The sequence below is a fragment of the Corythoichthys intestinalis genome, chromosome 2 (genome assembly GCF_030265065.1).
Source record: "Corythoichthys intestinalis isolate RoL2023-P3 chromosome 2, ASM3026506v1, whole genome shotgun sequence".
In the NCBI taxonomy this organism is placed as follows: Eukaryota; Metazoa; Chordata; class Actinopteri; order Syngnathiformes; family Syngnathidae; genus Corythoichthys; species Corythoichthys intestinalis.
The window spans coordinates 9,617,991-9,640,423 of NC_080396.1; the positions used below are offsets into that span (position 1 = coordinate 9,617,991).

At 40.9% G+C, this 22,433-nt stretch overlaps 3 protein-coding genes across 10 annotated transcripts in view; 2 read left to right on the top strand and 1 right to left on the bottom strand.

Moving 5' to 3' along the window:
- Nucleotides 1-13,304, top strand: part of dzip1 (DAZ interacting zinc finger protein 1) — a 59,404-nt gene extending 46,100 nt beyond the window's left edge. For 4 of the 8 annotated variants that reach the window (XR_009061769.1, XR_009061771.1, XR_009061770.1 and 1 more), the window contains 4 exons: nt 6,321-6,394; nt 6,542-6,622; nt 6,810-6,896; nt 7,919-13,301. Coding sequence is in view for 1 of the 8 variants with exons in the window: in XM_057826273.1 (XP_057682256.1) it covers nt 6,321-6,394; nt 6,542-6,544 (77 nt within the window). In the remaining 7 variants the exon portion in view is untranslated. Of the gene's footprint in view, nt 1-6,320; nt 6,395-6,541 lie in introns of all 8 variants that reach the window. The other 4 variants (XR_009061775.1, XR_009061777.1, XR_009061774.1 and 1 more) reach the window with 3 other exon arrangements.
- On the top strand, nt 374-6,152 carry LOC130909607 (proline-rich protein 2-like). The gene is made up of 2 exons (XM_057826292.1): nt 374-2,871; nt 5,674-6,152. The coding sequence occupies exon 1, from the start codon at nt 801-803 to the stop codon at nt 1,584-1,586; it is 786 nt and encodes a 261-aa protein (XP_057682275.1). The 5' UTR covers nt 374-800; the 3' UTR covers nt 1,587-2,871; nt 5,674-6,152.
- cldn10d (claudin 10d) lies at nt 2,520-17,737 on the bottom strand. The gene is made up of 5 exons (XM_057826306.1): nt 17,449-17,737; nt 10,579-10,740; nt 8,082-8,163; nt 7,894-8,001; nt 2,520-6,971 (listed from the first exon to the last, which is right to left on the bottom strand). The coding sequence occupies exons 1-5, from the start codon at nt 17,678-17,680 to the stop codon at nt 6,785-6,787; spliced, it is 771 nt and encodes a 256-aa protein (XP_057682289.1). The 5' UTR covers nt 17,681-17,737; the 3' UTR covers nt 2,520-6,784.
- Nucleotides 17,738-22,433: the final 4,696 nt, after the last annotated feature.

Consider the following 22,433-nt stretch of genomic DNA (forward strand, 5'->3'; position numbering starts at 1 on the left):
CAACGAGCCAAGTGAATCGTCGCTTCACTCCTCTCTATGGCGAGGAGTTGAAAACACTGCCAATTGCCAAAAAGGGCAGAATTGGTGACACGTGAAAGTGGCATAAAGCCAAAAAAGAGGACCAGAATAGCCAGAGCCTGGAACAATTTAAAGGAAAATATGGAGGGTGCCACTGTGTGTACTCTTTGCTAAGCTGAGCTCGCATACCACGGTATCACGTCGGTTATGAACGAACACTTGAAGCGCCGTCACCCAAGTATAATTTTCGAAGACAACAAGAAACAACAAGCTAGCGGATTGTAAGTCCATACAACTTTCTTTTTTTTTTTTTTTTTTTTTTTTTTTTTTTTTTTTTTTTTTTAAACCTGTCCTGTTCATCTGTTTGACACAGAGAATGGAAGTCTAAGTGCCCGGATTCTGAACAGTTTTAATGTTTCACATGGAGAGTCTGACATACTCCCATTGTGATCATTCAAAATACCTTTTTATTATGACAAAGCAGCGAACAGGAAGGGATTATGGGGGGACAGAAGAAAAGAAATACAAGAGAAGAAAGAAAAGAAACACATACACAAACAACAACAAGAAATACATTGAACATCTAAACTAGTTACTAATATGCTGGTGCTATCGTCAGCGAGATGTATTTCCGGTTTACACCATGTGGGGGCCAATTGGCCAGTGAAAGAGGAGAATGGGGGTGGGGGTGTCTATAAGACTATAAGCTAAGTGATTGAAAGGGGTAGCGTGTACACAAATCAGTTCTGTGATCTAGAACCCAGTAATCGTGTGAATCTCTTATGAGTGTAAGCCCGTTGGCGACCAACCCTACGCCGCCACATCGCCAATCCCGGCACCGGAACCCCCAACCCGAGCATGCCCTACCACATCCAGCAGCACGCAAGCCCCACCGGGCGCGCGACAGCCACGCAGACGGGCGGAGAAACAGCGCGGGCGCCAACCTAGGGCCACGGCCCCCACCCAGCCAGCCCGGGGAGGGAGGGCGGGCGGGGGAACCATGCGCAGCCCATCCCTCCTCCCGCCGCCCAGCAAAGGAGCCACCGTCTCCCCCCCGGGACCCAGGGTGGTCCCCCGGGCCACCCGTGTGCCCATCAACCGGCCTTCAGGGATGGCAGGAGGGGACGCATCACCAAACCCACGCCTACACCCACCCCCGCCCGCCCACCCGGGCCATGAGCCACAGCCACAGCCCCCCAACCGGAACGGCACGCCACGGGACCCCCAGCGGCCCACCAAGCCCCAGGCAAGGCAGGGTCCCCCGCCGGTGCAGGCGACACCCCGCTGATACACCGGCGCCCAACCAGCGACCCGCGACGGAGCGCAGGGCGGATGCCCAGCCAGAGAAGAGAGGGGAAGGCGGAGGCAGGAGAACGCCCAGGAACTGCCACGGGGCGATGCAAGATCGGAGACCCGACCCCCCAACCCACTCCCACGGCCGGCAGCCGAGGCAGAGGGGAGGCCACACCCCGGGAGCCACGCCATATAGAAAAAGTGTGGGACCCACCTACCACCCTATTACTGTGGCTGCCAGGTTCCCGACTGGCAGCCATCACCCAGCACCATGATGGGGGTGTGAGGGGAGGGTAGTGCAATGTATGCATTAAAATAGGAGAGCTTGGCTTGGGGCAGTGGGACCGCAGCATGGAGTTTCTGTCCAGCCGCCCGTCCCACCGCCCTTTGCCGGAGCTCTCCTGCGGAGTATGATGTGTGTGGTGCATTTAAAAAAGGTGCAGGGATGGCGGGGCCTGTGGTGAGGAGGCAGCCGTGAGGCCCCCCCCCCCCTCCCCCAACAGGTCCCAACCATCCCACAACCTTGGTGTGTGGTGCATTAAAAACAGGGGGGAGTCGGGCTGGGACTGTAAAGCCCCGTCCCAACTCTCCCCGGAGAAATGTATGAGCATGTAAGTGCCAGGGTGAAAAATATTTACAGTGCCGAAGTGAGAAGTGCGTGAGTTAAGAGGCAGGCTCCCGCGGGCGTGGCCCCGTCCACCAGAACCACCGGCCCCAGGGCGGAAGAAGCGTCAGGGCCCCGATCAATCCCCGCCCCAGACCACCCACGGCGCCTCCGCGACCGCCCACCCCCCTCCCACCCACCGAGCACCCACCCCGCACCCCGAGCAGGCGCCACACCAAGCGCCGGCGACCAGGGGGCGTCCACCCCACCGGCAAGGGACAGCAAGCCTCACCCTAGGCCCCGCGGGCCCCAAGAGGCCCCGCCAACGACCCCGCCGGCCGGGGGGCAGCCGCGGCCGCCACGGCCTAGGGAGGCGGACAGGGCCGGAAACAGACCAAGGGGAGGGAAGCGCACCCCCCACAACCCACCCCCGGGCCAAGAGGGGCGCGTGGTATGGCACCAGAGGGCACCTCCCCGGCACCCAGTACAGGGAGACGCGGCTCCGGCCGGGCGGACCTGGGAGGGAACCATGGCTGCCGCATACACCCCCCCATGCAACTTTCTAACGATTTTTTGAAATGGAAGTTACCTTTATGTGCGTCGTATCAACGTGCATTTTTATTTAATAAAATAATCTATATATAATATAATTATTAGGGCTGTCAAAATTATCGCGTTAACGGGCGTTAATTAATTTTTTAAAATTTATCACGCTAAAATATTTGACGCAATTAACGCATGCACTAAATGACCCGCTTGCACATTGCCTCAAACAGATTACAATGAGGCCGTTTATGGACATTAAGAGAGAAGAGAACGCCACCAGCCGCTTGGGGGCAGCGCCATTCCATACTCATGTTAATTCTTCTAAATGTGGGAGAATCAGTAGTTGTGAGACGTTCATGCTGTATTCACAATGCAATGCAAATTGCTATTTGTGCTCCACACATATTTCGGTAAGTTTTCTTTCTTTTAGTGGCAATTATGTGTCTCTTGTTGTATTTTGGGTAAGATAAGCACAACAAAAATAATATTCCTATCTCTCCCCAAAAAAATAATGTTCACAAAAAGAAAAGCACTTCAGTCTATAGTAATGAAGCCCCATTCTGACACACAGTTAAACAACAATGGAAAATGAACTGGCATTCCATATCAAAATAGCTATGCAAAATACACGTAAAACTTAGACTTTGGTCACTCTATTTTTATTATTGTTATTTTTATTCCTATTATTATTATATTAACTCTACTATTGATTGAAAATTTTACAAATTGTATTAAAACGAAAATATGAAGAGGGGTTTTAATATAAAATTACTATAACTTGTAACTATAACAATTATCTTTTAAGAACTACAAGTCTTTCTATCCGTGGATCACTTTAACAGAAAGAATGTTAATAATGCCATTTGTGGATTTATTGTTACAATAAACAAATTCAGTACTTATGTTCAGTATGTTGTATGTATATATCCGTCATGTGTCTTTCCATTCCAACAATAATTTACAGAAAAATATGGCATATTTTAGAGATGTTTTGAATTGCAATTAATTGTGATTAATTACGATTAATTAATTTTTAAGCTGTAATTAACTCGATAACCGAGTAATATCGATTTTAACACCCACACTACGCTCATATTTTTCTATCATTTCAATCCTATCTTCAATGGTAAGCGACTAAGCGTCACATTTCCTCCTTTTTTTTTCACCACCTGCACTAACCTTCTTGGGAGCCATGTTGATTTCTCTCACAAGAAAATCCACCATGCGTCAGTCTTGCGGGAAATTGCGACGCTATCGTAAATCATCGTATTTCAAAAATTTAATATGTCGAGACAAATGACGATTCAACTTTAATGTCGTATGTCAAGGTACCACTGTATTTTAAAAAAAAAAAAAAAAAAAAAAAACAATGGCAGGTATCATTAAGCCAGGGGTCTTTAAACTATTCCACATCGAGCCGTACTGGGTGCAGGATTTCTTTCCAACAAAACAGGACGACACCTTTGCACCAATCTGGTGTGCTACAAGTTTAATCAGTTGATTGTAGTCAGGTGCTGCTTGTTTTAGCAAAAACCTCATTGGTTAAACGGTGTGTCCTCGATCGGTAGCAACAAAAACCAGGACCGGTTTTGGCACCCCTGATTGAAGCAAATAATAGTGTTCATCTAATAAATCTGTCAAGCACTTGTTAATAATCCATTGTTAAAATGAACCTTTATGTATTTTTCTATAGAGAAATATTTTTGCAAGAATTGCATTTTTTTTTTTTGAAGAATTGGTGAATTCATGTCTGTAAAGAAATTCTTACAAACATTACATGACTTTGCTGTTGCTTTTTATGTACAGTCGTTATATCACCTTCTGCTATGAGTTGAAATGGGTTTATAATTTATAGATGTCCAATCCATGAGAAGTGTGAGGGATTGCAGCAAAAGAACGAATGTACCCTCCCACTTCAAACGGCTTGGACTATGGTCGTCAAAGGCAGCCAAGGAGTTGATTTTGGGGCATTTCACATCATTTCCTGATGATTTTGGGTCACTTTCTGTTGAATTTGGGTGATTTGTGGATCACTTCTTGTCGATTTTGGGGCATTTACAAGTCACTTCCTGTTAGCACTGAACGATGTAGGAAAAACCTGACGTTGCGATTTTTGGGGGGTTCACGATACACACTGCTGGCCATCAGTATTCACAACCCTGCAATTCTGTCAGATAATGCTCAATTTCTGTCAGAAAATGATTGCAATTACAAATGCTTTAGTAGTACTAGCTTCATTTATTTTGTTTGCAGTTAAAAACAAACACAAAAGATAATGGGAAAAAAAATTAAATCATGATCATTTTACACAAAACTCCCAAAATGGGCCGGACAAAAGTATTGGCACCCTCTGCGCAATACTTGGTAGCACAACCTTTAGACAAAATAACTGTGAACACCCGCTTTCGGTATCCATCAATGAGACTTACAATGCCCTGCTGGAATTTTAGACCATTGTTCTTTGGCCAGCTGCTCCAGGTCTCTGAGATTTGAAGGGTGCCTTCTCCAAACTGCCATTTTCAGATCTCTCCACAGGTGTTGTATGGGATTCAGGTCTGGACTCATTGCTGGCCACTTTAAATGTCTCCAGTGCTTCTCTCAAACCATTTTCTAGTGCTTTTTGAACAGTGTTTTGGGTCATTGTCCTGCTAGAAGACCCATGACCTCTGAGGGAGACCCAGCTTTCTCACACAGGGTCCTACATTATGTTGCAAAATTTTTGGTAGTCTTCAGACTTCATAATGCCATGCACACGGTCAAGCAGTCTAGTGCCAGAGGTAGCAAAGCAACCCCAAAACATCAGGGAACCTCAGCCATGTTTGACTGTAGCGACCGTGTTCTTTTCTTTGAAGACCTCGTTTTTTATCCTCTTAACTCTATTTTGATGCCTTCTCCTAATAAACTCTGCTTTTGTCTCATCTGACCAGAGAACATTCTTCCAAAACGTTTTTTACTTACTCAGGTATAAAGTTTTGGCAAACTCCAGCTTGGTTTTTTTTATGTCTCTGGGTCAGAAGTGGGGTCTTCCTGGGTATCCTACCATAGAGTCCCTTTTCATTCAAACGCCGACGGGTAATACGGGTTGACACTGTTGTACCCTCGGACTGCAGGACAGCTTGAACTTGTTTGGATGTTAGTCAAGGTTCTTTATCCACTTTCCGCACAATATTTTGTCGAAATCTCTCGTCAATATCTTTTCTGTCCACATCTAGGGAGTTTAGCCACACTGCCGTGGGCTTTACACTTATTGATGACACTGCACACGGTAGACACAGGAACATTCAGGTCTTTGGAGATGGACTTGTGGCCTTGATATTGCCCATGCTTCCTCACCGTTTTGCTTCTCAAGTCCTCAAACAGTTCTTTGAGCATAGAGACAAGAAAGAAGACCAATGTGGTACACACCAGGACACAGGACAGAGGTTAAGTCGACTTTAATCCATTTTAACTGGCTGCAAGTGTGATTTAGTTATTGCCACCCTCTCTTATGTGCTAGAGGTTAGTCACAAGTGCTGTTAATTAAACAAATTAGAGAAGCATTACACGATTTTTTTTTTAAAGGGTGACAATACTTTTGTCCTGTCAATTTTTGGAGTTTTGTGTAAAGTGACAATGATTTAATTTTTTTCCCCCATTCTCTTTTGTGTTTTTTCTTTGCAAGCAAAATAAATGTAGATATTATTAGCAAAGCGTTTGTAATTGCAATCATTTTCTGGGAGAAATTGAGCACTATCTGACAGAATTGCAGGGTTGCCCATACTTTTGGCCAGCAGTGTACATCTCCCATAATGCTTATTGGGGAAACAGCATGCTTTCTCGACAATGTGTCTTCCACTGTTGATTGTTAATATCAAACTAGGCCTGCAAGCAGGACTGAATGGGCCCTCGCAGTTTGGCGCAACTCGGATGTCACGCAACTCGGACGGCACGAAGGTCAGAGTGGTGGCAGTTCCGCCACAAAGTGTCTCCCACTGTTGATTCAATTGTTTTTTGGTTATATAATTAAAATATATAAGTTGTATGGAAAAACACGGTTGTCATTTAGGTTGGTTTTTATCAAACTGGCCATGTTTTACGCAGTGACTGGACTGGAGACTCTTTACCATCTGGCAACCATGGCTGTAACCTATATTATTTGAGCAAATCGGAAGCGTGAATAAGGTAATTTCCAAATCAAGCACAATAACAATACACAAACTATAAATCAATATTATGGTGTATTGTAAGTTCCAACACGTTTATGTTAGAAGTACACACTTAATTTTTTTGTCCAATCTCAATGGTCAAAAATCAGGATAACATTGCTTTAAAAAACACTTTTACTCAAACAAAGTCATCCCTGCTGAAGGTGGCGGTCGTCTTTGTTGCAACTCTGCTTTGTCGACTCTTCCTGCCCTCATAAAACAGCGGTGGCCCCAGAGTCACCCTGGAGGAGGTAGGTGGCAGCATGTAGGACTTTCGGGTCCGGGCGGTGGCGTAAGTGGCTGGTCGCCGTGGGCGGTTTGAAGAACTGTACAAGGAACAGATTTGAAGATTTATTGCATCAGTGAAAAGCTGTATCAAATTAGAATTATATGGCGGAAAACACAAGAGTGAAAAAGCAGTTTCTGCTCTTGCAACCCTCTTTAAAATAAACTGCTGTATTTTATGCCAGAAGAACTGTTGTGTTCGATAGAACAATACGTTATATGCTTCCATAGCAGATTCATGGCACAATAAGCCCCCAAACTATTTTTAATTTGTCCGTTTTACCCTGGAAACCCCTGTTTACAGACGTAGTGCAACCGTTTTTGTTTCAACCTAGCCATAAAAAGAAGGTAAGTAATCATATTTATTATTTGAAATGTCTGTCATTTTTAGCTTAGAATCATTAATTGATGTTTAATCTTTAGTTAAAAAAAAAAAAAAACGACTTCAAAAAATTATTCACATTTATTTTGTCACAATGAAAAAATTGGCGTCTGTAAAAAAGTCACAGATGTCCACCGCATAACTATTGCTTAATTGTATTGTTTTCGTTACTGTCGCATTTTCCCCAAAATTTTAGATGATAAATAATTGATCCAAAAACAGAAAAATTGGGGGGGGGGGGGAACGTTTAAAAGTGTAAATATATGAAAAAGAACATCTCGACCACTCCTTGATGTCTGCGATTTCTGCATCGCGACCCTTGTTATATTACCATGTTTCACCCATAAAATCCCCCAAAAATCCGGCTGTGGCCATTCACATCTGTGTTTTGACACTCGGTGATACATGCTACATGGAGTTTTTGGATTGAAACAAGGTAAGTAAGCGATAATATCTCGTTAAAATCATGGCGTCTTTAATTCTGCTCTCGCATGCTCTCACCTCCAGTCACCTGAGTGTTTTCCGCCATATACTCTGTATACTGTATATATACAGTATATATAGGATATATTTTTTTTTACCTTGATGGAAGGCCTTCTTTTCCAGAAAAGTAACTTAACACCGTCCCACCAGAGAGCAAGAGGACAGAACCTCCCCAGCCGACGAAAACTGCAGCTCCAAGCTCAAATCTGATTTTTGATGTAAATGGTTTATGATATATATTTTCACCCAAACAAGCATACACATGTTTTTCTGCAAATATACTTACTTTTGAGCTCTGAAATTGGGGTCAAGAAATTCTGTGATGACTCTGTTGGCCCACCACGAGTAAGTGATCATACCACAGAAGCCTAGCACAAAGATAAAGCATCCATTTTTTTTTTCATTTCATTCTTTCTATTTTTGGCCAAAAGCAATGGTGGAATTTTACGACATGAAAGTACTTTGTTACTGTATTTAAGTTCACTTTTATGTAACTGTATTCATAGACTTTATAATGATAATGACGGGGCGTGGGGCCGATTAATAGGGGGCCTGCATTGTTGGCGTGGCCATCAAAGCTGACCGAGTGGAATCAGAGCTTTTTTGTTGAAAATTCTTGTGAATAAATGCTTAAATCCCTGGATTCTTTATAGACATGGAAGTAAAACAGTCTCGATTCTTGGTTAAAAGCAAAGACTGTTGCGTTAGCATTTATGTAACGTAAATATGTTGAAGTACGATGATAGTCTGTCAGTCAATGTGGCGGCCGCCATTTCTAAACAAAGCTTTTCCGGTGAAATTTCTTGTGAATAAATGCTTAAATCCCTGAATTCTTTATAGATATGGACGTAAAACAGTCTCGATTCTTGGTTAAAAGCAAAAAAAAAAAAGACTTAGCATTTATTTTACGTAAATATGTCAAAGTACAATGCTAGTCTGTTAGTCAATGTGGCGGTCGCCTTATGTAAGGCAAGGCAAGGCAAATTTATTTATATAGCACAATTCAACACAAGGCAATTCAAAGTGCTTTACATCACATGAAGATCATAAAAATCACATTTAAATCAATACAACGTTAAAACCAAGACAATCAAAATCGGAAATAAAATTATACATAAAAATAGCATTTAATCACAAATAGAATAAAAATAAAACAAAAACTACTACAACTACTAATAATTGAAATCAGCAATGGAGATAAGCACAAGAGGAATAGAAAGCAAGTAGATTGAAATATATAGACAGTTATGGATATGCAGTGCTAAACAAAAGCGTTTTAAGCCCTGATTTAAAAGAGCTAACAGTTTGAGCATACTTCAGACGTTCAGGTAACTTGTTCCAGAGGTGAGGAGCATAATAACTAAATGCTGCCTCACCCTGCTTGGTTCTTGTTCTTGGAACATGCAGGAGACTGGTTCCAGACGACCTTAGGGGTCTAGATGTCTCATAGGAATCTAACAAATCAAGCATGTATTTTGGTCCAAGGCCATTAAGTGTTTTGTAGACGAGCAGTAGTATTTTATAGTCTATCCTTTGACTCACAGGAAGCCAGTGTAGCGATTTCAAAACCGGTGTAATGTGGTCCAGCTTCCTTGTATTTGTGAGGACTCTGGCTGCAGCATTCTGTACTAGCTGCAGCTTCCTGATTGATTTTTAATCAAGACCTGTAAATATACCGTTGCAATAGTCCAATCTGCTGCAAATGAATGCATGCATAAGTTTTTCCATGTCTTGTTGAGTCAGAAGCCCCTTAATTCTGGTTATATTTTTTAGGTGGTAATAAGCAGATTTAGTGACGGACTTTAGATGGCTATCAAATTTTAGGTCTGAGTCAATAATTACGCCAAGGTTTCTGACTTGATTTGTAGCTGTAAGTGACATTGTGCTAAGTTGCCTGCTTATATTTGACCTTTCCTTTTTTGGCCCAAAAATGATCACCTCTGTCTTCTCCAAATTCTGGCACATCCATTCATTGATTTGATGAATGCATTTACTCAGGGAGAATAACGGACTATAATCATGTGGGGACACAGAAATGTACAGTTGTGTGTCATCTGCATAGGCGTGATAGGAGATGTCATACTGTTCCATTATCTGAGCTAAGGGAAGCATATAGATGTTACATAAGAGTGGTCCAAGAATTGACCCTTGAGGGACTCCACACGTGAATTTGGTTCGTTCTGACTGATGGTTTCCGATTGACACAAAGAAATCCTTATCATGTAAATAAGATGTAAACAGAGCTTTTCCGGTGAAAATTCTTGTGAATAAATGCTTAAATCCCTGAATTCTTTATAGATATGGATGTAAACAGTCTTGATTCTTTATTAAAAGCAAAAAAAAAAAAAAAGCGCAGTTAGCATTTATTTTATATAAATATGTGGAAAAATGATGCTAGTCTGTTAGACAATGTGGCAGCAGCCTTACAACAAAGAGCTTTTTACATTGAAAATTCTTGTGAAAAAACGAAAAATATAATAAATGACCTTGAATCCTTGAACAAATCACTCCTGAGGCAATCCTTCCTGTTTTTGTGCGGTGCAGCTTTCGTACTTTTTCAACATAAATCCGGCGTTTTCCACCATGATTTGCAGATAAATTCTTTAAAAATCAATGTGATTTTCATTTTTTTTTTTCCCACATTCTGGCTCTCATGGTTGAGGTTTACCCATGTTGACAATTACAGGCCTCTCTAATCTTTTCAAATAGGAGAACTTGCACAATTGGTAGTTGACTAAATACTTATTTGCCTCACTGTAAGTAAAAAGTGGTGCTTAATTTACCTGAAGCCAGATAGGTGATTCCTCCCGCAAAGGTCACTCTTGCATTTGCAATTTCTGATCCGCCTATTTTGGTGCACTTCATTCCAATTAGGGTGAGAACGCCACCAAAGAAGCCAGTGATGACTGCACAGACTGCCAAAGCTCGGCAGGCGTGCAGGAACGCTGCAAGGAAATCATGCATAATGAGTGGTAGGTAGTCATGCTTTACATTTACTTGTGTAACTTTGAGAAAAATTCACTTACTTTTAAGAGTAGTTTTACCACATTAATACTTTTTACTTGGCTACACCAGAGTCGTTACATTTTTCTTCTTTATTTTGCAAATTAGATTTGCTATATTTTTGCCAGAGATGCCTAGTTTCACCAATGAAACGTCGCAATAGTAATCACATGACTCCATGTTGCCAATCAGAACAAAACAACAAAGAACAAAACAAGTCCTATGATCACCGCGGCCTGTTCAATCACGCGGTGCCTTTAAAGCGCCGTAAAAAATTATTTTTATTTTTATTCATAATTTATTACTTTTGCTCTTTGTAAGTGATATCTGCAATAGTAACATCAGTATTAAGAATTTAGTGTAGGTTTTCGGGCTGTGGAACAAATTCATGGATATATAATGTATTGTTATGGGAAAATCATGCTCAACATGCGACCATTTCGACTTACAAACAAGGTCCTAGAAAGAATTAACTTTGTATGTAGAGGTACCACTGTACTGTATTTTGTTTAATGGTGGAGAATTTACTGCCCTCTGGTGGCAGCGTTGGCAGAGGCGTCACGTCCCATTAGGCAAACCAGGCATTTACCTAGGGCCCCCAGCCAGCAGGGGCCCCCAGTGGGCCAACATGTTTAGCACATGCAGCTTTACTGCACTGTCGCAGCGACAAGTGTAGGGAGTGGTTCAATACCATGGAATCATTTGGCAGATTATCTAACGATTGTGTTATCTATCCCAGTCAGCACAAACCATGTCACATAGACTATACATGTTTAAGAAAGTCCAACCAGCTATCAATACCACATGACTGTTTTAAGAGTGACTCACCAAGTACTCTCTGAAAAGTCCTTGCTGAGTTGTTTTACGTTGATTTTCAAAGGCCACCTCATTATTCATGTGACTACTTAAAGAAATGGGGATTTTTCCAAAAAAGTCTATTAATGGGTCTATCGTATTCCTCGTCAAATACTCTATAAGAAAAATATAACATATGCATCTAAAACAATCCTAAACAATTTTATTAGCAATTTTAATACTCCTTTTAGCAAGGTTCCTTGGGTACAGGGTTTGCGTTAACCGAATATTTTCCGTCGTTGACCGTTTTTTTAAAACGGTGACGGAAAAAACTGAAGTCCATCCGTCATTTTGACAGGTTGCAATTCACACCCCAGACCACAGGGTGGCGAGTGAGCATATTAATTAGCTATTGTCTCTCTTGACACATGACGTCGTTGGCCTTACTCGGAAAAATGTCAAGGCAACTGAGTGTTTGCCTGGCACGGCCAGACTGTTCTCCCTGTATTTTTCAAACACTGAGAGAAAAGTCTGGGACACAGCCTCTCGAGTAGGTACAAAATCAATCGACAAATCAGATTTGTTAATTTGCGTGACGTGTTCTTCACGAGCAACGTCACTCTTGCGCGCCGAAAGTGGTCTCTACATCAACACGGATGGCGACAGGAGAGCCGAGAATATGTTCCAACCCGCGGTAAATTCAGTTTTAAATGAGCTAAAACACATCGACACGAGTCATTGACAACAGTCTGTCTCGCGCTAGCCATGTTGAATAAACTCCGTTCTCCTCGTATGTTTACTTCCGCGCGCAAGTCCCTCGTCCTGCCCTCGTCGCTTTGCTAACGGCACGTCTGCCTGTCGCTGATTGGTGCACTCCGCTGTCTGTTTGCCTCTTGTTAAGCTTGTTCGGACGGAATATTAATTAAAAATGAATGAAAACTAAATACTATTGAATATGTCATTATTATCATTTTAAAAATGTAAGTGACGGGTAAAAATAGATTATGACCGGATTTTTATGACACTGTCAGTCAAAATGACACACAACGAAAAAGTCTAGCGCAACCGCTGCTTGGGTATGCTTACGTTCCCATAGCAACCAGTCCTGTTATTGTCCTACGTCACAAGGGCTGCGTATTCTAGGAGCGAGAATAGGCGTAAGGTGCGCATTTCGTGCAGAGGACGGCCACCTGTTAAAATGTGTGCGTCCATGAACGAATATAAGTACTTCCATATGAGTCAGTGCAAAGTGCTAAATTTTCGCCACTTTTATGAATCATGCAATGGGGGGGGGGCACTTTGAGTGTCCTAAAAAGCGCTTAGGCGTTATTAGACTTTTATTAAATATGCTATTGCTCCAATTCCAACTGTCCCCGTTACTTGCACACGCTCGAAGGTCCCCATGTTAGTTGTTGCCTGGGGCCCCCAGGGACCCTTGCTACGCCTCTGAGCATTGAGGCTGGCTGGACTGTAGCCTTGTATGATTGAGGAGCAGAGTCGTCTGACATGGATGAAGGACAGACAGCTGCACTTTGGTTTGGCCCACATCAGGCTGTAAGTTGTTTCAGCTATTATACTGTGTGTTTGTGTATGCATTTGTTATTAAGTTTAGAGCGACACTTTGTGGAGTTATGTGTGAACGATTTGCTATGAGATTTGTAAATACGTTCGCATTCATGCTAGCGGACTTTTGTTAGGCAATTTAGTTGATATAGACAGATTATCGGCCGGGCCAATTATCGGCACTGATATTTGGAAATTTGACGTGTATCAGTTTCGGCCTTTTCTTTTAATCCGACCGGCCGATATGAAAAAAAAAATCTTTAAAACTGTGTTATTTCGGCTCAGATGCAGCCACGCCTCTCTCTCCTGCTTGCTGTCTCATGCACTAGTATTTACCCCGTCTGCTGATTGGTTAAATGGTAACGGTAAATGGAGTTACACTTGTATTGTGCCTTTCCACCTTTTTAAGGCTCTCAAATATGGAGGACCAGGAGCGCAAAAATTAAATAAATAAATAAACAATTAAATACATAATTAAAAGTGTCATTAAAATGCTTTATTCTTTTTCCTATTTCAACATTTATTCATTTAAATATTTATTTATTTCAATTTATATTTATTTTAATTTATATTTTTATTTTTCACTTTTTATTTATTTATTCCAATTTATAGTTATTTATTTCAATTTATATTTTTTCCATTATTATTGATATTTTTCATTGTTTATCTATTTATTCTAATTTATATTTCAATTTTTAATCATTTATTTCAATTTAAATTCCATTTTTATTTATTTATTTCAACATTTATTTTTTTGTTCCAATATATATTTTTTTATTTCAATATTTATTTATTTCACTCTCATTTATCTACTGGTGACGCAGCACCAGAGGCAACGTGGGGTTTAGTATCTTGCTAAATGATACTTAGACGAGGTCATCAGGACTTTCTTTTCTGTGGAAAATTTACAGAGAGCTATTTATTTAACCCTCTATTCAAGATTATTTATTATTATTACTTATTTTATTAAGGGACGCTTCTGAGTCTAGGAAATTCAGGCACTTCTGGGGCTATTATTTTCTATTTGTGTGATTCAATCAAATGATTTAGGCATTTTAACGAAGTTCAGTGTTTGCATTATTTAAATTTTTACGCCCATTTTTACACTTTTACTGCAAATTAATATCGCCTCCAAAAATTGCTTATTGGCCCTCCTGACTATTAAATATCAGTATCGGTCCTGAAAGACCTATTTCGGTCGATTTCTTACAATTTAGGCATAAGTACATATAGGAGTGGGAATCTCAGGGCACCTCACGATACGATACGATTCGCGATACAAGGCTCACGATAACGATTATATCACGATACAGCGATTATCGATATATTGGTCAGAAATTGGATACATGACATTCTACGATACAACTGTTGAAACGAAAAAAAAAATTTAAAAAAAGATTTAAAAATAGAAAAAAATACTGTTTAAGTCATTTATTAAACAGTGAAACCTTTTCTGTGCAACATTGCTGTAAAATATAAATCTACTGCAAATTGTGCCCCTGCACATATAGAGGAAACCAACCACGACCACTGATATCGCTTGGAGAGATCATGATGAATGGCACCCTTAATTTCTTTAAAGTTTTAAATCTTAAAAAAAATAAATAAATAAAAAGTGCCGTAGGTGTCAGCAGTTGAGCTTGGAGTGGGGCAATGACAAAATTGGTGGGTCTTTTCTTCGTATATGACTTTTGTTGCTTGGTTTGAGCACTTCCGCTATCTGCTTCAGCATTTAAGATGTCAGACTTGCTCAGTCACAGTCTTCCTCACCTTAAAAACAACAAAATAAAACAAAAAATATTAGTACTTCATAGCGTTTGAGTTGAAATCCTGATTTTTTTTGTGTTGGAAGTATTGAATTTAAAAAAATATGAATTGAATGTATAGAAATTAAAAATTCAATAATTACCTATTTTTAATATGTAGGCTACAGTAATTATCATGCACATCACTATATATCTTGGAACCTATTCAAACCATTTTTATAGCTTATTGTATCAAAATGACAGTAATAACAGTTTGTGTAGTAAACTAGATGGAAATTGGTTCTCAAATAAATCGGTAAATTCATGTGGGCTTGTTCGATATTCATTTTCATCCAGTTTAGGGTCCTGGTTTATTTTATATCATTCAACACCAAATGTCATCAAAATAATACATGTAAATTAAAAAGTCAATTACATTGCAAAACTTTCTTACCTCAAGTGATGAAAGCGAAGCTCATAAACTCCAGTGTCCACTACGTCACCAGCTCCCAGTGAAACTTATTTTTCTTAGACAATTCTTGCATACAGCAAAGTCCTTGTTCACCTTACTTCCTTTCTTGTTGGTGTAAAATCTAAAGTGTGTCCCCATGTGTGATTTGTAGCGATATTTTTCTCATTTTTTCCTCCACCGTTCTCACGGAGCTTTTTTATTTTTTCAACCCACTTGGAGCTCCCTCTCTTCTTCTCTAGACAACTTGTGCGCACTTTACCCTCACCGCCACTCCCGAGCGCCCCTAGTGGACCGCCAAGGAATTGCTCAACAAGCATTGAGCAGTTTACAGCATCCATACTCCATTGTATGGCCAATATGTTAAATAAAAGTATCGATTCTTGGCGGGAGCATATCGATAACCCATCGGATTGCAAAATATCGCGATATATCGCCGTATCGAGATATTGTCACACTCTTAAGTACATACGTGTGTTGCAGAACTGCCTTGTTTGCTTTCTGCAAGCTGATCAACTTGAAGTTTAATGGGGACAGAACATGTCATATTAATAAAGTAAAGTTAATTAATAAGATAATGTGAGGTACAAAAAGGTACTGTTTAAGCGACTCAAAAAAAAAAAAAAAAAACACGACTTGAGACAAATGGTGGACGAGACTCTGGCGTCATAAAGTCGAAATCATGTAAATTGAGTACTTCATGACCCGGAAATTACCTGTATTTGACATAGACCTCAAGGTAGGAAGTGTTTTCTCCACTAGAGGGCACTCATGCTCCTTGGAAGGGTGATGTTTCATTTCTGTGGACTTTTCCAGTCGGAATTCGATGATTTTTTTGATTTTGATTTTTTTTTTTTTTAAGTACATGATCTTGTAATAAGTTATTATTAGGGCTGTCAAAATTATCGCGTTAACGCGCGGTAATTAATTTTTTTAATTAATCACGTTAAAATATTTGACGCAATTAACGCACATGTCCCGCTCAGAAAGTATTCTGCCTTTTGGTAAGTTTTACAGCAAGGCTTTTTGTGATGTCCAACAGCGAACTCTTGTGGTCGCTTTGCGACATGGTTTATTGTTTTCAATCCAGTTCAATATGGCTGCACGACGTCTCGGGCTGATAATGTTGTGCTTATATGATCCTTGGACAAGATTTGTCCGTAAGTATGGTTGTTATAAAGAATGTACATATTATGTTGGTAAGCGAAATGTTATTTTTTATATGTTATATTTATATTTTATATATTTTTTATATTATTTTTTGTATGAGACGCTTTTTGTTTATGTTTAGTGAGCCTGTATAGCGTGCTAAGCTAACGTTGTTGCTAATGCAATGCTTGTGTACTTTTTTTTTGTAGTTTTACGACAGTCTAAAGAGGACAATGGTTTGAGGCCATTTTTTTAATAAATCAGATGAAAAAGGAAGAAGTCTAATTATTAAGGCGTCGTTCACTAGCTGTCTAGCTTTGGAAAAAGTAGACGCTTCGGAGTGAGGACAGCATAGACAGATTTAAATGATAGTAGAGTGAAATGCCCACTACAGTCCTTATGTACCGTATGTTGAATGTATATATCCATCTTGTGTCTTATCTTTCCATTCCAACAGTTTATTTTACAGAATATATATATATAATTTACAGAAAAATATGGCATATTTTATAGATGTTTTGAATTGCGATTAACTAATTTTTTAAGCTGTAATTTACTCGATCAAAAATTTTAATCGTTTGACAGCCCTAGTTATTATACAATATAATAAAAACAATTCATATAGATGACATTGTGCTGCGGACTTGTCCTTGAGTAATTTTTTGTCACGACCACTCTTGCTTGAGTAATACTTTTTGAAGTAATGCAACTCTTACATAGTAAATTTTTTGTCTACTCACTTCTGTCTGAAATTGTAAAATGGCAGTTGACCCAGTCCAGATTTTACAGCGCGCTGCTGACAATCTAACATGGTAAATCATGATAAAACATTTAGAATGTAGTAGCTAACCATTTATCATGGTTAAAAGTGCTGCAAAACATTTGCCAAAGTTCTAAACTAAGCAGAACATGGACTGTCAGTATCATACCAGGTAGAGCCAGCATGGAGGGGTAGTCTTTGCAGTCGGACACCCCGGTGGTGTCTGAGATGCAGTCCCTCCACAGGTTTGAGTAGTAGTTGGAGGTGGTCAGCACAATACTGCCCACCTCAGAGAAAGTCCAGTACTCCGTGGGAAGGGTGGAGCACACAAGGATCCAACCACAAAGGCAGGAGACGAAGCAACCAATTTCGGTGTACATTACTACAGTCCTGTACTTCATGATGAATGTCAACACTTAATTTTTCTTTTTCACTCCTCTGCTTTCAGTGGCAGTACAGTTCTGGAGCTCTGACTGTCTGTTTGTTTTTTTCCTATCCCATCTTATCTTTCAGAACAGTTTTGCCCAGTCAGCATCCTTTATGTTCCCAGAGCTCAGGTCACCAAACTTGTGTCTTCTTTGGTTTGCCTGCATGGGGCACTTGGCAGACAAACTTGAATAACAAGAGTGGAAACTGCTCTCACGTTTTGGAAATTTAAATATGCACCTAACCACTAATTGTGCAAGTTCTCCCACTCGAAAATATTAGAGAGGCCTGTAATTGTCAACATGGGTAAATCTCAACCATGAGAGACAGAATGTGGAAAATAAAACCAGAAAATCACATTGTTTGATTTTTAAAGAATGTATTTGCAAATCATGGTGGAAAATAAGTATTTGGTTCATCTCAATGCTTTGTTATGCACCCTTTGTTGGCAATAACGGAGGCCAAACGTTTTCTGTAACTCTTCAAAAGCTTTTCACACAATGTTTGTCAGGAAAACCGGGCAGGCAGGTGGTGTGGACCCAAATGCAGGGAAACAAAAGGCAGCAAGGCAGGTGGCGGTGTACTCAAAAAAATGTTTTAATAATAACTAACAAAAGCACAAAGTACAACCAAAAGTACTGGGGATCAAAAATGCAAGGTTCAAACAAAACTTACTTTATCGGAGGGACTAATACACGAGGGCTTGGACAGGACTTCAACATCGACATTGACATAGACAATGATGCAACAAGGAGTGAAAAGAAACTGGGAGCTTAAATACACACACACAGACAAGGGGTAACGACACAACGAGGAACAGGTGAGCACAGGAGGATGCAGATTGGAGGATACACTAGGAGGCACAACAGGTGAAATCAATGGGCAATCACAGGGACAAGTCACACTAGAAGAAAACCAACACAAAACCTAACACTGTTGCTGGTTATTTGGCCCATTCCTCCATGCAGATCTCCTCTAGAGCAGTGATGTTTTGGGGCTGTCGCTGGGCAACACAGACTTTCAACTCCCTCCACAGAATTTCTATGGGGTTGAGATGTGGAGACTGGCTAGGCCACTCCAGGACCTTGAAATGCTTCTTAAGAAGCCACTCCTTTGTTGCCCTGGCTGTGTGTTTGGGATCATTGTCATGCTGAAAGACCCAGCCATGTCTCATCTTCAATGCCCTTGCTGATGGAAGGAGATTTTCACTCAAAGTCTCTCGATACAAGGCCCCACTCATTCTTTCCTTTACACAGATCAGTCGTCCTGGTCCCTTTGCAGAAAAACAGCCCCAAAGCATGATGTTTGCACCCCCATGCTTCACAGTGGGTATGGTGTTCTTCGGATCAAAGAAAGCCTGCAAACAGTTTGCTGAAGACATGTCAACAAAGCACATGGATTACTGGAATTATGTCCTATGGTCTGATGAGACGGGCGGGCTTTCTTGTGTACTGTTTTCAGAAGGAAAGAAAGGAAATTAAATATGTCATCTACCAACAGAGCAACAAAAACTACAACAAAAATCAGGAATGAGACAAGGATATACAGTGGTATGAAAAACTATCCGAACCTTTTGGAAATTCTCACATTCATGCATAAACTCACCATCAAATGAAAATCACACAGTTGTAAAAACAGTGTCTGCTTTAACTAAAACCACCCAAACATTTATACATGTTCATATTTTAATGAGGGTATCATCCAAACAATGACAGAAGGGGGAAATAAGTTAGCGAACCCTCTGACTAAGGAGACTTAAAGAGCAATTGAAACCAATTCTTACAAAACACTTTGAGTCAGGTGTGTGCCCAATCCGTGATAAGTGGTTTAAAGGTGCCCTGCCACTATAAAACACACACCTAGCCAGAATTGTCTTGATGAGAAGTATTGTCTGATGTGCATCATGGCTTGGTCAAAAGAGCTGTCTGAAGACCTGCGATCAAGGGTTGTTGATTTGTATAAAGCTGGGAAAGGATACAAAACCATCTCTAAAAGTCAGGATGTTCATCAATCAACAGTCAGAGTTGTCTACAAATGGAGAAATTGTGGCACTGTTGCTTCTCTCCCAAGGAGTGGCTGTCCACCAAAGATGATGCCAAGAGGTAAGCGCAGAATACTCAGAGAGGTAAAAAAGTTGCATGGCACGGCCAGACTGTTCTCCCTGTATTTTTCAAACTCTGTGAGAATAGTCTGGGACCCACCTCCTTAATGGCCTCTCGAGCCAAACGAAATCATCCGTGCAATTCGATTCGATTATTTGCGTGACGTGTTCGTAACGAGCAACGTCACTCTTGCGTGTCGAAAGTCGTCTCCGCAAGAACAGAGATGGCGAATGGGAGAGCCGAGAATATGTTCCAATCCACGGTAAAATCAGTTTTAGAATTACCAAAAAGACATCGACACAAGTCATTGACAACAGTCTGTCTTGTGCTAGCCATGTTAGATAAACTTCTCCGTTCTCCGCTCGCGCCGCGCTGGTTTCTTGTCGCATCACATCACATCTGCCCGTCGCTGATTGGTCCACTCTGCTGTCTGTTTGCTGTGGCTTGCTCCGGCCTGAGAATTTGATCCGCGGGACGATTGCTAGACTCAATAGCTGGAACAGCATTGAGTCTGGAGTTCCAGGCTAGTAAAAAAGAACCCGAGAGTGTCTGCTAAAGACTTACAGAAATCACTGGCACAGTCCAATATCTATGTGTGCACACATCAACTATATGTAAAACTATGGCCAAGAATGGTGTTCATGGGAGGACTCCACGGAAGAAGCCACTGCTGTCTAAAAAAACACATTGTTGCTCATTTAATGTTTGCCAAAAGGCACTTGGACACTCCAGACACGTTTTGGCAAAATATTTTGTGGACTAATGAAACCAAAGTTGAATTGTTTGGGAGTAACATACGTCATGTGTGGAGGAAAAATGGAACAGCTCACCAGCATCAGCACCTCATCCCTACCGTGAAGCACGGTGGAGGGAGCATCATGATTTAGGGCTGTTTTGCTGCCTCAGGGCCTGGATAACTTGCAATCATTAATGGAAGAATGTTTTCAAAAATTTATCAGGATGTTTTTCAGGAAAACGTAAGACAGTTAAAGCTTAAAAGAGGATGGATGCTGCAACAAGACAATGATCCGAAGCACAGAAGTAAATCAAATTCAGAATGGTTTCAGAAGAACAAAATATATGTTCTGGAGTGGCCAAGTCAAAGTCCAAACTTGAGCCCCATTGAGATGCTGTGGCATGACCTAAAGACAAGTGATTCATGCCAGACATCCCAGGAATCTTTTTAGAGAAAATGGGCCAAGATTAGTCCTCCTGATCGATTCAATTCAATTCAATTTTTATTTGTATAGCCCTATATCACAACAGGGTTGTCTCAAAGGGCTTTGCAGAGGCAATATTTTACACAGTCAGAAGCAGTAGATGAATAAAATAAAGTTCTAGTCCAAGTCCTGGGCATCCTTCATCCTTAGACCCTCCATGTCGGCAAGCAAAAACTCCAAAGACCCTTGGGGAAAAATGAGAAACCTTGGGGAGAACCACAGTCAGGAGAGATCCACTCCCAGGACGGATAGACAAGATGCACCAGGACTGCTAACAGGAATTAGCAGATGGAGTTAGAGTTTATAGAGATGCAATAGAGTGAGGGAACAAGAGGAGGTCCATCTAGCCAGATGAGACAGGGGGGATGAAGAGACTAGTCAACTAGATATTAATATTAGAAAAGAGAAATAAAGTAAGACAAGTGGTAGGTAGAGTGAGAAAAAGGAGATAGGACTCAGTGGCTGTACTTCCCCCAGCATTATAGCTTCTAGTGCAGCTTAGACTGAACTGTGAGTTAAGTCCGATTTCAACTAGCCTGACCATAAGCTTTGTCGAATAGGAACATTTTTAGTCTAATCTTAAATGTACAGACTGTGTCGGCTTCTTTAATACTAGCTGGAAGCTGATTCCATAAGACAGGAGCTTGGTAGCTGAAGGCTCTAGCATCTACTATACTTTTAGAAACCCTGGGAACTACCAGTAGACCTGCATTCTGAGAACGGAGTGTTCTGTTGGGGCGGTATGGAACCAGAGCATCGGTGAGATACGATGGCCCCAAACCATTTATGGTCTTAAATGTAAGAAGGAGGATTTTAAATTTAATTCTAAATTCGACTGGAAGCCAGTGAAGGGCCTGGAACACAGGGGTGATGTGATTTCTTCAATTAGTTCTTGTTAAAAGTCTTGCTGCTGCGTTCTGGACGAGCTGAAGACCTTTTAGAGAACTTTTAGGACAAGCTGCAAGTAGGGAGTTACAGTAATGCAATCTAGATGTAACGAACGCGTGAATTAATTTTTCTGCATCCTTTTTATACAAAATATTTCTAATTTTGGCTATGTTGCGCAGGTGAAAAAGGCTGTTCTGCAGGTTTGTTTAATATGAGCTTTAAATGATAAGTCTGGGTCAAATAGAACTCGTAGGTTTTTAACTGTGGTTCTGGAGGCTACACTTACATTGTCCAGAGTGAGTATCTGGGCAGTTAAAGAGTCTCTCACACTTTTTGGGCCTATTATAAGGACTTCTGTCTTTTCAGGGTTAAGTAGAAGATAATTAGTGCTCATCCAAGTATTTATATCTCGGACGCAGGTGCTTAGTTCGATGTGCAAGACTCATCTGAAGCCACAGGAAGCGTCTTGTTGAAGTTATTGTTGCCACAAAATATAAAATCTGATCGTTCACTTACTT

Coding starts and splice junctions, on each gene's coding strand:
- LOC130909607 (XM_057826292.1), top strand. CDS start 801: ATGAGTGTAAGCCCGTTGGCGACCAACCCTACGCCGCCACATCGCCAA.
- cldn10d (XM_057826306.1), bottom strand. CDS start 17,680: ATGAAGTACAGGACTGTAGTAATGTACACCGAAATTGGTTGCTTCGTC. Junction 10,741..17,448: donor CTCCATGCTGGCTCTACCTG/GTATGATACTGA, acceptor ATTTCCTTGCAG/CGTTCCTGCACGCCTGCCGA. Junction 8,164..10,578: donor AATCACCTATCTGGCTTCAG/GTAAATTAAGCA, acceptor TCTTTGTGCTAG/GCTTCTGTGGTATGATCACT.